Source organism: Equus quagga, chromosome 3 (assembly GCF_021613505.1).
Source record: "Equus quagga isolate Etosha38 chromosome 3, UCLA_HA_Equagga_1.0, whole genome shotgun sequence".
Classification (NCBI taxonomy): Eukaryota; Metazoa; Chordata; class Mammalia; order Perissodactyla; family Equidae; genus Equus; species Equus quagga.
In genome coordinates this window covers 42,522,424-42,539,084 of record NC_060269.1, presented here as the reverse complement: position 1 = coordinate 42,539,084, position 16,661 = coordinate 42,522,424, and the positions used below count along the sequence as shown (strand labels likewise).

The following is a 16,661-nucleotide window of genomic DNA, read 5'->3' as shown; positions in this document are numbered from 1 at the left end:
TACACTATTATTCATCCATAACAAGTAATGAAATACAGATTTATGCTACAGTATAGATGAACTTGAAAACATTAGGCTAAATGAAAGAAGCTGGATACAAAAGGCCACGTATTATATGATTCTATTTCTATCAAATGTTCACAATAGGGAAATCTTTAGAGACAGAAAGTAGATTAGTAGTTGCCAGGATCTAGGGGAAGTGGTATTTGGGAGTGACTGCTAATGGTTACAAGATGTCTTTGGAGGATAACGAAACTATTCTAGAATTAGATGGTTGTACAACTTTGTGAATATACTAAAATTATTGAATGATATACTTTACAAGAGTGAATTTTACAGTATGTAAATTATATCTCAATTAAAAAAATAGAATCCAGCCGACTACAGAAAGTTAGAAAATGGATTAAAAGGAATTGTCAGAAATATAGCAAATTTTTAATAATTGTAGAATCTAGGTGGTGGTGTACGGTTGTACCTTGTACAATTCCTTTAAGTTTTCTTTCTGTTTTAAAATTCTCACATACACACAAAATTGTATGGGAAATAATTTCACAGAAACAATAAAAAGAGAATGAAAACAAACAAAAACACTTCATAAAGTAGTCCTTGGTGCCAATGCAACAAAGAATGATCAGTTCACTGAACTTAGAAATTAGGGAGATAACCTGATGCATAGCAAACTCAATGCACAGAATGCAATGCTGTGCATAGGATTAAACAGGAGAGGAACCAGAGACGCTGAGCTTCAGCTACCTGCCCAGATGCAGGTCCTGGCTTCCATTGCATTAATTCATCTTTAAACTAGATCACCATGACACCCAACTAGCCTCCCTGCCTCCTCCTACTCCCACTCCACCTTGTCCTCTCATTTCTCATTCTCTAAATATCCTTTCTGCATCTTGAGTGTGTTTTATCACTATGAATATCACACATTTTAATTATTTGTATACATATCTTTCACTGCTCAAAGATTACAAGCTGTTCACGAGCTGATGTCACGCCATATTGATCTGTGTATCCGCCCCCTCCAGGTCTAGTTTTGTTTTTCTCATTTTGTTGGTACTAAAGAAAAACAGAATTTGAGAATATGCCTATTTAAGAGGAGCCATTCAACTTTTTAACAGCAGTGGATCAAAATTAATATAAAGTTTATGAGGTAAAATTATAAAATGTATTTACAAAAATGGAATTAATAAAATGCAAATAATAACATTAATGTCATTCTTTTGGAAATAAAAACTGTCTCGAGACAAGTGGAAAAAATAATTTATTGTAGATTGTTTTACACATTAACACGGAACATTTATACATATATTGATGTGCTGATATGAAATACTAAATTTAAAGACAAATATTTTTACACAAAAGTAGTTGCGCTATATTTTATAAAGATAGATTTTAATAAATTATCAGAGACATTTAAGAATAATAGGCCAATTATTCCCATAGGAGTGTATTCCATGTCAAAATTAAACTAACTTTTCTGAACATGATGCCCTAGATATAGTCTCATTCTTCTAAGCTAAGAAAAAGCAGCTCGTTTCTGGGAATAAAAAGCCAGGAATGGCTCTAACTGGAGTAGCCCAGCAGGACTTCTAGTTTATTCTTGGATGTGGTCAGAGCCCCTAACATTATCCCAAGCTAATGTAATAGCTCAGTGTGAAACTTTCTATGACGGCTGCATGTGGTTAATGAAATTTAATACAAGGGGAACAATGCAAATGAGAGCCTTTTAGAGGAATTATATTTGCCACATGATTTGAATGAGCAACCAAATATTTTAGTAATAGAAATGTGTATTCTATATTTCTGAAGGGAAATTAGCACACTTCAAAATAGTCACTATTTGTTTAGCACGGTATATTAATTCTTATTTGGGGGGGGTCTGAAAATAAATCACATTTTTTCCTAAAACTTAGAATTCACTCCTTTAGAAAATGATTTCTATAGTGATACACAACACCACGATATAAACTTTGTTGTATGTTATAATCATTAAAATATACATATATATGAGGTACTAAACAGATTTGACAAACCAGGGTGTATATACACATGGCCAAATACTGTTTCATTTAATTAAATTCAACACATATTGATTGGGTGCCTACTACTTGCAAATTACCATGTTAGGTAATACTCACAGTAGATTTTAAGACACATGAGCTCACATCATCCACATCAAAAGCCAACGTTTAGATAATATATTAAACCTTGAAAATAATCAAGAGCAAGAGCTAAAGTTGTATAATGTATAGTGGAAGATATACCTAGGAGAGAGGCTTGGGATAATCGAAAAGGACAAAGCAAAATCTGTATCGCTGGGGGATAATTGCTCCTAGGCTTGGTATGTATTGGGGGATTAATCGGAACCTAGTCTGCAGTCCTCTCCATCCCAAAGTCCACAATTCAGTTCTCATCCTGCTGTGTTTCCTGAAAAAAGCAGAAGAAACAGGGGATTAATTTTTAGTGATAATAAAGCTTGTCGTAGCCTCCTTCCCCAAATATTTTCCTTCTATAAGAACGTGATCTGCATTCATATCTCCAGTCTTTCTAAGTCATTCCTTCCATAATTCTGGGTGAACCAGGGCCGCCCTACTAAATTGACCCACCCTTGAGGTGTAGTTTAACTTATCAGAGAAACATCAGTAAGCATGCCAAAGCTGGAAGTAAGTTATTTAAAGTAAAAACAGTTGAAAGAAGATAAAGATAAATATTTTAAAACTTGGCATTCCATTCCTTTTAGGACTTGTTATACTTTAAAAGCATTTTTAGGGAATTAGTATACATATAGGAAAAGAAATATAATCAAGTAGTCTCACCCCGTCTAAAGAACCAATACATCAGCAGGAGAACAAAGCATCAAACTGGCTTGTGATGCCACACGCTGTGAGATGGCAAAGGCAGGGCATGACCTCGGTGTGCACAAGCCCACTGGGGGTGACAGGACTCCAGGCTGGAGCACCAGTGTCCTGAGGTCCGGTCTAGCACAGGGATTCTGGATGGAGTACACCCATAGCACCAGCACAAACCTAAAGCTTCCCTGTGGAAGCATTGGGATTCTGGGAAATTAAAAATCACTCTTCTTTCTAGGAAAAACACACGAGGAACTAGGATTTCCAAAGATCCCTAGACGTTCTGCAGGGTGACAGGCTGGCCCTTAGATGGATCTGAAGCTCCATGGTTACGAAACTTCCCATGAACTGCAGTCCTGCCTTGGCCCTGATGGCGATCTCAGCCCAGCTCAGGGCACTGAGGCGAAAGGGCCTGGGGAGTCCCCTCACAGCCCGCTCCCCTCAGTCATGTGTGAGCAGGACTACAGAGGAAGAACAAAAACCAGGTCTTCTCCATCTATAGCTTCTGGTTTTAATTTCAATAGAGGACAAACAGTGGTAACCATAAACTGTCCCCTAAGAAGTTTTTATTGTTCTAACTGGCTCATTAATGTTTCAGGATTTCCGCTGCTTTACTTAAGAATTCATGTCTGTAAGCAAGAATTCTTTTCAAATGAAACATATTTTCAGTGATTACGATTTAGCCGCCCATATTTATATTCTGTCTTGAAGAAAAAAAAAAGAATGACGTTCTGATTAGTCATACCTCTGTGCCTGTATTTTTTCTGGATAGAAACCAAACCTGCATTGGTTCTTTTTTCCCCTTCATGGACACCGGGCCTCTGTGCTCCAAATGGAATTGTGGATCTGAATTTTCTGGTGTCATGAGACATCTAAATACAGGGGACAGGGAGGAGGGAGAGGTATGGAGAGATGACATGTACCAAAGTTATCAACTGAGACAGCAAAGCCACACACCAAAGTTGTTTGTAAAGGCAATTCAAGGTTTTAAGAACAATGATTTTATCAGAAATTCCTAAAATGGTGTGGAATCATTTAAAATGGAAATAAGGATGCCACCTTCTCAAATACAAAATAAACAATCCTAAGAGCCAAGATCATAACTGCCTAAAGGTAACAAAATCACTCAGAGAGTTAAACTATATGGAAAGAGACATTTTTCTTGGAAATCAATATAGCAAGACATGTTCTCTTACCTGTACGTATATTCAGACACATTTATTTTTCCCTTTTCTCCAGTGGTTTCTGTTCTGCTCGTGAGGTTGACAGTATTTCCAAAAAGACAATATCGAGGCATCCTCTGTCCTATGACACCTGTAACTACCTCTCCAGTGTGTATCCCTATGGTTATCTGCAGAAATCAAAGCTTTGCTTCAATAACTTCTATCACGAGCACGCTAATATTTACTTACTTTATACTACAGAATAATGTAGTCATCATATAAACATCATAAGAATTCTCTAGAGTCCAAGTATATTACAGACAAAACCAAAAACCCTCATAAAATCTTTCTTCCAAGAGAAACATTCTTTTTCTAAAGTCTGAAGATTTCAGAGATGTAAATCTGGCAACTTACATAAGATACAAGAAAGAGATTTTTAAAAATAAACCAGAAAGGACAGGAAATTTTATCTCATCCTCATGACTTCCAGTACATGGGACAGACTAGGTTTCAGATGGGGGAAAGATTTCCCATCTCTATGAAAGAATAGGATACAATGAGTTCAATAAAATAGCATAGACTTTGTTGTCAAGATGTCCTTTCTTGTACATAATTAATGATGCTTGGTCAAGAATATGAATCAATTGTCCACAAAAGTCTACTACCACTATTATAATATCTATTTTAATTACTAACCTGAACAGATTCGCCATCCACTTGAACCTGGCCAGCAATTTCCATCATGTCCAAGGCCAGATGGCAAATGGATCGTGCATGGTGGATGCACGGCTCTGGTAAACCGCTCACTGTCATATACTTATCACCAACAGTCTCCACCTGACACAGCACATATATTTACATGTTCATTGGTTAGCAAAACATGACCATTTCATTTGCTACTCTTATACAAAAAATAGTTTTCCAAGGCTATTGGTAACTTTAAGCTTTCCTTCTCCTTAACTCTCTTAAAATTCTAATACATTCAACTCCAATAAGATGAAACTGTCATTATTTGAAATTTACACACATGGCACTTGAGGTCTTTGATGGCAAGCAGGTATAGACAGTATTACTTTTCCTCTAGGAAGTTCTGGTTTCTCACCTCGGATACCCTTATAATTTAGTAGAACAATTTATTACCCTATTTCCCCCTAAAACAGTGATGGTTTGATGGCACAAGAACCACCGCCTGAAGCTCAGTGATTTATCATGGTCATTAACCATTTATTTTTATGATGTGCTCACCAAGTGTTACATTGTACCCCAGAAAACGACTATAAAATAGAAAATAGTCTTTCTGGCACTTTATTATTCCAGATGCCTGCTGATGGTTAACATTCTTTATGAAGCAATATTCCACTGACTTCATTTTTCCAATATTATATTTGTTTCTAACTGAAACAAAGGGCCGAAATGCCATATAAATGTTTATCTTCAAGTTGAAGTTATCTAAAAGCAAATCTGAGTCCCAGTACCCCTTCTCATGCTCCGTGACTTCTTTACTGTGCAAAGCATTTATATATTTCAGTAAAAACGTCTCTTGCAGACCACTAAAAATAATGCTATGTTTATATTATGTGATAAACAACCTGTGCAGATTTGTTCATGTAAGAGCAAATAAGCTGCTGAATATTTTATTTTACCTTGGGAATCATCTGATCTATTCATTTGGGCTACAAGGAAGAGAAAGTTTTATAACAAGAGGTCATTAGTGAAGAAAATGGCAAATAACAACTACATGGAGACTGACTATACCAAGGCGGCAGGACTACAGTCAGAGACCTGTGATTGCAGTGCTTCTGGAAGGTAGGGTCTGAAAATTCAGACTGTCACTAGTAGTGCATTAGGATATCATCTGGACTTGCCTTATAAACAAATGGATTTTTCCGGGAATCAGTCAGTGTGTCAAATCTGGTGTAAAGGTCATTGAGAAGGTTTACAATCTTCATGGCCCCTTCTCCTGATGCGTGCTTGCTACAGAAAGCATTGAAGCCCACAATGCCACTGAAGAGGATGGTCACGTTGTCATATCTTTTGGCAGGCACTGGACGCTTGTGTCTCAGCTCATTGGCAACAGATGGAGGGAGGACAGAATATAGTAACCTGTTCAGTGGGATTAGGAAAAAGCCATAGTAAGCAATTCTGGGACCGGCTTTAGAGCTTCTCCTGTCCCAGTCAGAGCTGCCATGTGCACTGTAAAGGCCTGGATTCTGATAGGATACCCGTTATTAGCCATATTTATAAGTAAAGTATAGAAAATATAAATAATTTGTGTTTTAATCACATAAAACGTCCCCAAATCCAAAACAATTAAAATCAAGTCAAAATAAGCCAAACAAATAGATCAGACGAAGGACTGGCAACAGGAAGTCCAGGTTTTCATGAGCAGTCTTGCACTCTGACCCTGCTGCTGCCATGTTCCCAGTGTGAAAGTTGTCAACACTAGCACTTACAACACTGTGTGAATAGCACAGTACCAGGAGCATGTGTATCTCTCTCAGGAATAAGAAATTTATTTCAATTTTTGTAAATAATATTAAAAGAAGCAGATTTCTCTCCAGTCCCATTCGCGCCTCACTCCTCTTTGTAAGACACTGATAAAAAAGGTTAAAATGGGTCTAGACAAGAAAAGATTTTCTTTAAATAGACAATATTGAGACCATTACAATGGCCTCTGGGATTACGTTGAGGGGACAAGTGTGCTGAGCACAACAGGAGGAGGATGAGAGCTGAGGGAGAGAAGCAGAAACCAGGGAGACCCACGGGCTCTTGACATGGTAACTCAGAGGAACAAACGACACCTCCCCACCTTTTCCTTCCCTGTAGCCAGAGGGCTTAATGTGTAAAAATGGAGCTGAACTCTCATTATTTTTCCTAGCTTTAGTGAAATTTCTCCAGCTTTTCATTTTGAACTTTTAAACAGAAAACACTTTATAAAATATTTTAAAGCTATATTTGAATATTAAATGTGAATAGTAGGGGCCAGCCCCATGGTCAAGTGGTTAAGTTTTGCATGTTCTGCTTCCATGGTCCAGGCTTTGACGGTTCAGATCCTGGGTGTGGGCCGACACATTGTTTATCAGGCCACGCTGCGGTAGCTTCCCACATAGAAGAACCAGAATGACCTACAACTAGGATATACAACTATGTCCTGGGGCTTTGGGGAGAAAAAAAGAGGAAGGTTAGCAACAGATGTTAGCTCAGGGCCAGTCCTCTTCACCAAAATAATGATGATAATAATAATAATAATAATAATAGTAGTAGTAGTAAATGGTTTATAATTAAATCAACTTGAAAACCAAATATCTACAAAAAACAAAACCTATGTGGTTTTCTAATATAACAGCCAGAACAGGATACTGAGTAACTCAAACTTACAAATCCACATGACTTTGAATTATAGTCCTAAGTACTATCCTACAAGCTCCATAAAATGTGTTATTTTTCATGAACGAAGTTGTACCACATACCAATAAAGTATACATTTTGAATTGTTTTTCAAGCAATGGGAGGAATTTGAGCTCCCTGCCTCACAGGCTTTCTGAAATTTGCAAAGTACCTGGATAGCCTAAGGGGTTCAATTTAGGTCATAAGGGAAGGGAAGTGGTCTCAAAGAAACTAAACACAACTTTCAGCTTCATTATATAAAGGCGAAGACAAGTGAATTAAGAAGCTATGGATAACGACAGACATTTAAAAGGCATTCTCTATTTCATCCATGCCATTAATAAATAGTTAACTGCTGTGTTTGTGGGTGGGCACAACATTCATCCATGGGCAACTACACATGTACCAATGAAGGAAAGGTATAGAAAGCAATGCTGTTACTGATATTCTGGGTGTTCAAGTAGAGGGAAACAGTTCTTACAGGAAGTAAGGCAGATCAGTTCAATTCTCCAACAAGCTAGCCTTCTATCTTACAAACATTAAAAATGAACACACAGGACCTTGGGTAAAACCTCTTATGAACATCAGTGATTTAGTACTTTTAATTAATGTACACAAGCAAGGCCAAGTAGTATGAACAACGAGTATTTGTTTAAACAAATTACTTGAAAATGAAGTATTATCTTAAATGTTACTTGCCCAGTATTTCATAATTTAATGCACCATTAGTAGAAAAATAATATTTTATTTTGATATTTTTGATGTGTGTCTTCACAGATGCAATGGTTGTCATTACAGATGACATTACAATCTGTCAGATTCACTCTGCCAAGTCCTAAGATAATTTGGAGTCCAAGAAAAGAAATCTTTTAAATTAGAAGGGCCAATTCCAAGTTCAGTGTTCAGTGTAACCCTCAGCCCCTGGCCAGCCCCTGGTACAAAGAGCATGCTCAGGTCATACTTCTTGCATGAAGGAAGGAATGAATGGATAGTTGGACTTTAAAGATGCATTTGAATTAGTCTAACGATTTTCAGAGAGATGTTTTGGCATATTTCTTTCAAATTGGTTTGTAAGATTAGAAGACATATTCCCACTGCCATTAAGACTGATTTAGTTCGGTATACAGAATTTCTTTTTAAGAGATGTGGAAGAGTTTATCTACTGCTCTAGAACTACAGTGGGTTCCATGCCTGTTAGTCTGGTTATCAACCTTAAGTCAACTACAGTAGAGTCACAATATACTATGCATAACAGCTGTGCCCTTCTTTAATAGCAAAGTTACATTCTTACGTGTCCGTCTTTTTCTTTTCATCTTCCAGGGCTCTCAGCGTAAGCTGCAGCCTGTCTGTGAGGATTTCCAGTTCTTGAGTCAGTTTGTATTCCTCTCTGAATTGTTCTCCCAGAAGAACGAGATCGCGTGTGGCATCGTGCAGAGGGATGTCACTCAGATACAGACCTCTCCTTGTCAAGTCATCCAGATTCATCACACTGTCACAGAGAAATGAGGCAAAACCAGTCCCAACTTGTCCGTGCACGTGACAACACCGATTCTGATTACAGTTAAGGAGGATAAGCCTGCCATCTCCTACCATTCAAAAGGGCGAGCTGAAGAAAAATATTTGGAGAATCTCACAAATAACGTGACTTCATGCTTTCAGATATTGAATAACCTATCACAGAGCAGTGGACTTGAAACATGTTTTGGCCAAATCGTGTTTTTTGATGTCATCAACCTAAACTGAAAGATAATGTAAAAAACTGCCCTGTAGAATCTGCATTTAATACAAGGCTTTTATTTATTACCATCACATTTTTTCCTGATTATAAAGAGATGAGCAAAATTTTATCTTTACTCTCCTTAACAGGGATAATAGTGCTTCTTTTGATAAACCAGTTCATTTTTGCCTTAAGGGTTTGATGACTCTTTTAACTAGATTTTCTCTTTTAGACACAATGAGTAAAAGTTTACAACCAGATTTATGACCCATCTTCAACATGAATTTTATGTCCTTAGGACTTTGTACCATGTATTTTATATGCTACTCCTACCTCTGGCTCTAATTTCTTCTACTACTCATTTTCCTTGACTAAATTTTCTCATTTATTTGAAACATTATTTGATCTTGCTGAATTTTATGCATCTTTGTAACTGAAGTCATTTTCAGAACAACATAATAATGTATATTGATTCAGTGAAGATCTCGTGAGTGAAAAGTTGACTGCCTTTTTAAAATTTATTCTTTGGTTAGGATGTCTTGAGCTTATATTACTGGTTTGATTTCTTTAAATGCAAAGTGATTACTTCTGGTCATTCACAATAGTAATTCCTCTAAAATGATATCATTGAGTTGTGACTTTATTGAAGAATTTTGGATTAACAAAATGTCTCTCTGCGATATATTCTCAGTAGAAATGTCCAACAATCAAAGCAAAAATTAGCATGTCAGTATAGAAAAATAAAATGGTCAAAGGGTTTACTAAAGAAGAACACCTCTCTGGAAAGAGGCCAGATGATCTACCAAATGTTCTATAAGACGTGACCCCGAGCAGAGAAAAGAAATGATTACAAGCTTAAAATGAAAATAAATGGCTTAAAATGCTCATATTGTTAGAAAATTTAATGAAATTATGTCTCATTGTTCTAAAAAATGTATTTATCATTATTTTAAAGAGTTAACTTTTTTCTCAATTTAACTGATCATCTTGGAATTATTTATTTTATAAGTAAAACTCTTTTATTTGATCTCTTATTTAATGAGAGTACAAATCTTTCTACACACACGAGCAGGACCCATATGACAATCTGTGAAGGTGTTACTACATAACCAATTTCCACATATGGTAATTAGCAAATAGACTCCAAACTTTCTGCTTCTATTACCAAAAAAACCTTTCTCTCCCTGAATAGAAACTGTCACTAATGAAAAGCTGTCATTCTACTGAAGGTGAGCTTGGAAAGAGGCAAAAGAAAAAAGAACTTATAGACAGCAGATGAAGATAGAGTTAGATCAATGTAAGTTATTAATAAAAGAATGTAAAGAGTTCGTATTCTCTAATTTTGTCTCTTTTATTTTCATGATATATATTCTTAGGGAAAAATCATTAGTCATACACAGTCTTTAATACTATATTAATAATATTAAAAGAGGTTGTTACAAAGTTCAGTGCATTTTTCAGAAATTTTAAAACAGTCTTTTTAATTGAAAAATGATCATGTGGACTTTGAATTTTTAATCAATAGGCCACCAAAACATGCCTTCTTAAGTGTATTAAAAAGTATGTTACTGCATACCTTTTGGTTATACAGAGTTATAAACACACAAAATATCACCTACCAATTTCCAGAACTATCTCTTTCTACTGTTCTAAAGCAAATTCAGATACACTTTCGTATTCTGAATTCCCATGCATCTTTTAGTAAAATATTTTGTCAAACTGGCAAAATACTAACCTACAGTTTTACTTCCCTCTGATGTTTATTACAAATAACATAATCGACATAAATTTCAATTTAATAATACATTTTGAATAGTACATCCCAATTAAAGTAGCTAAATATTTTAACATAAAATAGTTCAAACCCAGAAATAATTAGAAAAGTAATTTCATGGTGCCAAATATATTCGTGCATTTATGCCGTATATTAGATGTTACGCAGAATTACTCTTCTACGTGGTGCCTCTGTGGAAGGTACAGAGCCATAGAATTAGCTAACTGCAGATTATGTACCCCATGACGCAATGGCATCAACATTCAGCAAATTGATTAAGACATAGCAAATAAAATAGAATACATGATTTCTTCTGAGTTCATTATAAGTGTTAAATAAAATTATCCCTGTTATAAAGAGGTGTATAATGAGAGTTGTAAAATCTAACTACACTTTAGGATATGTAGACATGATTGAATAAAGTGTTACTGAATTCCTTTGTTAGCTAACGACAAGTACTTATATCCACTACAATTCATCTAAAAATTCTCACCTTGGTGAACACAGAAAAAGTATGCTATCTGCTTCGGGTAAGTAGATCATCTGGCCCTTGAGACGCAAGCAGCTGATCTCAGTCCCAGTCAGTTCATCCTCACATTCTAATTTCTCGACATCCAACAATCCTTCCTTGAAAAGGCAAGACATAACCATTAACTGTGCCTGTCTCCCTACCCAGTAACTCAGGAAACAGAAGGCCACACATACTTCATTTCCCACCAAACCGTAAGGGAGAATAAATGCACCAATCAGAACAGGAGAGGGCATTTCGTCAGAGTTCTGCCAGGTAATAAGCCTAGTGGCTACCTTACAAACACTGCAGAAAAGTGAACTGATTATCACCCGTGAACCCAGATAGACAGTAGCAGTGCCACTGTTCACATATTTATTTAAAGTTTCCATGAATCTTATTTCTGATTTCTCAGCATGGTTATATCATGCTCTATCAACGAATGAACCAAGGCTCTCCATTCCCCACACCCACATTCATAGAACGGCTGGGAGTAGTTAGTTCCAAAAACATCAAGTATATGTAGGTTAGACCTTTGGGAGGGTTGTAGGAAAGAAGAAATGTATACTCTCGGACACTTTTGCTCTAACAATCCCCAAAACAGAAACTATGAGGTCTGGGCACTCCCTAAATTATCAACGGAACCAACATTTTCTCTCTTTTATTTTCCCACAAAAATGGCACCAAGAATAATAGTTTAAGGAAGAATAATTTGGCCGCTTTGGGTGAAGTAAAAAATAATCTTTATTAGTTCTTCTGATTTCTAAAATAGGACACCTAAAATAGGGAATAGAAAATGTTGGTTTTATTATATGAAACTGGGCTGTCCTGGCAAGACATTCTTAAAACTTATTTTTGTTAATTCTCATCAGTCCACAGAGTTCCACCACCCCTCAGGCAAACCAAAGATGAATAACATTGCCTTTGAAATAGGACTCCCTTTGAGGTTTGGTTTTGATCTCTCTATGCCTTCTCCATCTCACAGAATGTTATAGGAGCTAATTTCCCCTCTGGAACACTTCTAATTTGTAACATACCTTACTTACTCACATTGAGGGAAATCATATCTTGATTACCTTGCTTCTCAATACGAAAACCGTATTGATATGTGAAAGGATCCCATGGAAACTAATGTCAATATGAGGACGAACCAGAGAGAAGACAGACAAAAGGCTGCAATTCCCAGGCTGGAGCTAAAATATAGATAAAAAGAAAAGAGCACTTTGTCAAAATAGTTTTTACAATTTGATATTAATTATTAGAGTAAACTACCTCAGTAATACTTAAAAACAGAAAATCACAATTATTTTGTAGTCAACTTATCTCAACTATGGACTTACATCTTCACCTGTGCAACTCAGTGATTAAATTGCCATCAAATAGTTGCAAGAACACATAACCTAATAAGGATTCAGATGACTGATATACAAATATAAGCTAATATGGATAAAAGAAGCATTTTCAAAGAAGAAGGAATGGAACTGATCTTTTAAAATGTATCATGAGGTGCTAAATGCCTATGGCTTAAAATGATATTTAAATATCAAAACCACCAGCCAACACATAGTTTATCAATAGACAGCTAATAATAACAATAGGTAACAGTTAATGATGGCTTACAGTGGACCAGGCACTTGACCAAACGTGCTTCACATGCTCTCTATCCTCATACTATGACAAAGGGAGAAGAGGCAGAGAGAGAAGCAGCAAGAAGTTTGAGGTCATACCATGAGGGAGAGGCAAGCTGGCAGAGGAGGCCAGGCCATGCACCATTTTGCTTTTGGATTTATAGGTGTAAGCCTGATCCCATTTGGGCTAATTCTGAATTATCAAGTCTCTTTAATAACAAGCAAAGACTATCTGAAGACACATATCAAGTACAACTCCAAAAGTTAGTAGATGAGAGAAACAAATAAGCAGAAAGGATGGATTTTATCAATGGGTCTGAGAATCTACGTCGAATGTAGGCTCTCGTCCTCATCCCAACTGTTGTCCTTTGATGCTTTTTCTACTAAATCCCATGATAATCTCTATCATTCTCCACCTTAGTGTTTTTTAAACTCCTTTCTTTTCCCTGAAAATGTCAATGGTTGATTTTGAAGGCTATTTTTAGACAGTAGATATCCAACGAATATTTACTTAACGTATGAATAAATAAGTGAAAGCTAATTGTTACTAGAAAGTTATCCATTTTCTCATTAAAGCAAATATACCATTCTCACATCGTTTTCCAACTGTTCTTGTAAGTGATTAAAACAGAAACAAATAAATGGCAGTCCTACGGAAAATCGCAGTGTGCTCCAATGCACTTAGCTCACGTTTAAACAATGTATGTGATCTGCAATGTGCTGTACATTGCCGATACACAGACAAAGGGTTAAATGAACGAATGGCCACATGTAACAAGAGTGTCTTTATGGCCTTTTGTCTAGGGCCCCAAGGAGGCGTGATGTCGTTTTACCTGGGGAAGCACTCTGTAGATAGCATTGCCACACTGAGTGACCACTAGGTCCCTGTCAAATATTATGTGAAAAGGAAAAGCTTTGCAGAAGGTATATGGGCTGATGCGTGATTCCTGGGTACCGTTTTCTTCAAATCTGTCAAGATCTTCATAAAAATCTTCTTCTTTTGATTCTTTTTCTTCAATTAAAAACTGAGTATGATCACATTCTTCATTTCTTTGCTGAATAACCTGGATGTCAAAGAGGGAAATGGTGTTAATTGTCTGCATTTCTTTTTTTTTTCTTTTAAAGATTGGCACCTGAGCTAAAAACTGTTGCCAATCTTTTTTTTTTTTCCTGCTTTTTCTAACTAAATCCCCCCAACACATAGTTGTATATTTCAGTTGTGGGTCCTTCTAGTTGTGGCATGTGGGGTGCCATCTCGGCATGGCTTAAGGAGCGACGCCGTGTCTGCGGTGCCCAGGATTCAAACTGGCGAAACCCTGGGCTGCTGAAGGAGAGTGTGCGAACTTAACCCCTCGGCCACGGGGCTGTCCCCTGTCTGCATTTCTATTTAGTTAAAATATCAAAATATCTAAGGAACTGGTTGTGAGAATTGTATTTAGAGAGTTAACTATGAAAATTTAATACATGCAAATATCATACATGTCTAAAATAGAAAACTATTTCTAGAAATTGATTTATGAAATTTGAAGACTGAATAATTATTCACAGAAAAATTGCAAATCTGGTACCAGTCCACCAGTAGCCCATGCAGCCTCTTTTGTAGAACTGGGAGGAAAGCAGCCCATGGTCCTGGTGGGCTCAGCTCCCTGTGCCAGGCACACGTGTACAGTGAATGCCCTATAAATTGCACAGAGTGACACTATTTAATATGTAACACAATGAAAATGATGTTTAAAAACAGTGGGACTGGTCTGCCTGGTGGTATAGTGGTTAAATTCACATGCTCTGCTTCAACGGCTCAGGGTTCACAGGTTCAGATCCTGGGCACAGACCTAGCACTGCTCGTCAAACCACACTGTGGTGGCATCCCACACAAAATAGAGGAAGATTGGCACAGATGTTAGCTCAGCAACAATCTTCCTCCAGCAAAAAGCGCAAGACTGGTGACAGATGTTAGCTCAGGGCCAGTCTTTCTCACCAAAAAAAACAACCAAACAAAAATACTCCAAAAAACCAGTGGGAAACAAAATGATAGAGATGCCTATTTAAAAATACAAACAATGTCAGTTTTTATCCATCAATTGTCGAGTATATAAAATTACAATACCAAATTGGGCAGGATGCAGAAAAAGAGTGGTCTCAAATACCACTAGTGGGAGAGTATTTTGATAAATCTTTCTGAAGGATAGATGGAGAATATGCATAGACATCTCTAAAAAATTGTATATTCTTTAATTGAGTTCCACATCTAGGAATTCACTCTAAGGAAGTAATCAAAATTGTGAGCAAAGCTCTATAATTTAAAGAAATAACTATACTTCTAAAATATTATTCACAGGCAAATGCATTATGAAAACATAGAAAAGATTTTTTTATTTTGAGTTTAACAAACTGCAAGTAACACATCTTCTTGTAAGGGGAAAAATTCTATCTCAAGGTAAATAGTTGGGGCAATATTTCTTCGGTTACCACTAAATGAAGACAAACTTTCACTCCTTGCTCAGGAGTTCACTGCAACATACTCTGAGACATAAGAACAAATCACAATCAACATGAATACCATTATATATTTTCTTTAAGTTATAATTTCTGGGCTAAATTTGGATATTACTACAATAAGTGTCACACTAATATACTACACTGGTTAAATATTAATATTCTTAATTCTGATTTGAAAACTTTGGCCCATAAAGGCTGATTTCCCTAAACTCTCATAAACAAGAGTCAATCTTAAAATTCAGGCCTACTTTTGATGTTCTGCTCTGTTTCCATTTTAACTAGAGGTACTCAATCGTATGCACCTGAAATTTACTAATTAATTCCTCAATTCTACTCTTTTGCTTTGATCAAATTGGCAAAAGAAACTACTTTTCCTTTTTTTTAACCTCTCCTTGGTATATCTCTTCACGACATGGTGTAATATTTCTCCTGTCGTTAAATCGTCTAGAAGCTCTGGAGCTGTTAACCCTATGGATTTGACATAACAATACTTCAGGAAATTAGAACAGTTCCTTTGAAAAAATACATACACGAAATATAATTTCAAAATGCAAATATTTCAAGAGTCTATACTGGAGCGCTTGAATACATGAGGGCCAAAAGACAACCTAAATATTGTATAAAGTAAATCACATAAGACTTGAATTTTATATAGAGTATGCTAATGCCATCAACCTCCCATTCCAAAAGTCTCTGGAATGCTTAGAATTCTGCTTAGAACTGCAACAGCAGCTTCTAAGTATGCACTAATTTGTGTTTCTTTCATGAAATTTCTACGCACTTGTTTCCTGCTCAGCAGGGCCAAATAAAAAAAAAAAAACCAAGAGCAGACACAGTATGTGTAAAGTCCTTGATCTAGGCTCACTCAGTATAGACATAGTGTTAGTTTGATGTCAAGTTCAAAGGTTGGAAATGAAAGGCAGATAAGATTTTGATTGAATTCCAGTGAGATCCCTAATCATGGATGAATTTCGCTCCTTTACGCAAGGTTTTGGTTTTCAAAGGGTTCTGGATTTGATAATGTCATGTTACACATAATCCCACTTTTTGGTTTTAGAAAAACTAAGGATGCACCTGGGAATTGCCAACAAGGGCCAAGTAAGAACTGATACCAACTCCCAAAAGAAAGA

At 36.4% G+C, this 16,661-nt stretch overlaps 1 protein-coding gene across 2 annotated transcripts in view; it reads right to left on the bottom strand.

Annotated features, from left to right (window-relative positions):
- Window positions 1-1,250: 1,250 nt before the first annotated feature.
- The window catches only part of GUCY1B1 (guanylate cyclase 1 soluble subunit beta 1), a 46,854-nt gene continuing 31,443 nt past the window's right edge, over window positions 1,251-16,661 (bottom strand). Inside the window, exons 6-14 of one of the 2 annotated variants that reach the window (XM_046656923.1) lie at window positions 13,866-14,096; window positions 12,481-12,597; window positions 11,390-11,523; window positions 8,697-8,894; window positions 5,884-6,121; window positions 4,715-4,855; window positions 4,052-4,206; window positions 3,637-3,727; window positions 1,251-2,433 (exon numbers count right to left, since the gene is read on the bottom strand). In XM_046656923.1, coding sequence (XP_046512879.1) covers window positions 2,410-2,433; window positions 3,637-3,727; window positions 4,052-4,206; window positions 4,715-4,855; window positions 5,884-6,121; window positions 8,697-8,894; window positions 11,390-11,523; window positions 12,481-12,597; window positions 13,866-14,096 — 1,329 coding nt within the window. In that variant the 3' untranslated portion in view covers window positions 1,251-2,409. Of the gene's footprint in view, window positions 2,434-3,600; window positions 3,728-4,051; window positions 4,207-4,714; window positions 4,856-5,883; window positions 6,122-8,696; window positions 8,895-11,389; window positions 11,524-12,480; window positions 12,598-13,865; window positions 14,097-16,661 lie in introns of both variants that reach the window. The other variant, XM_046656922.1, reaches the window with a different exon arrangement.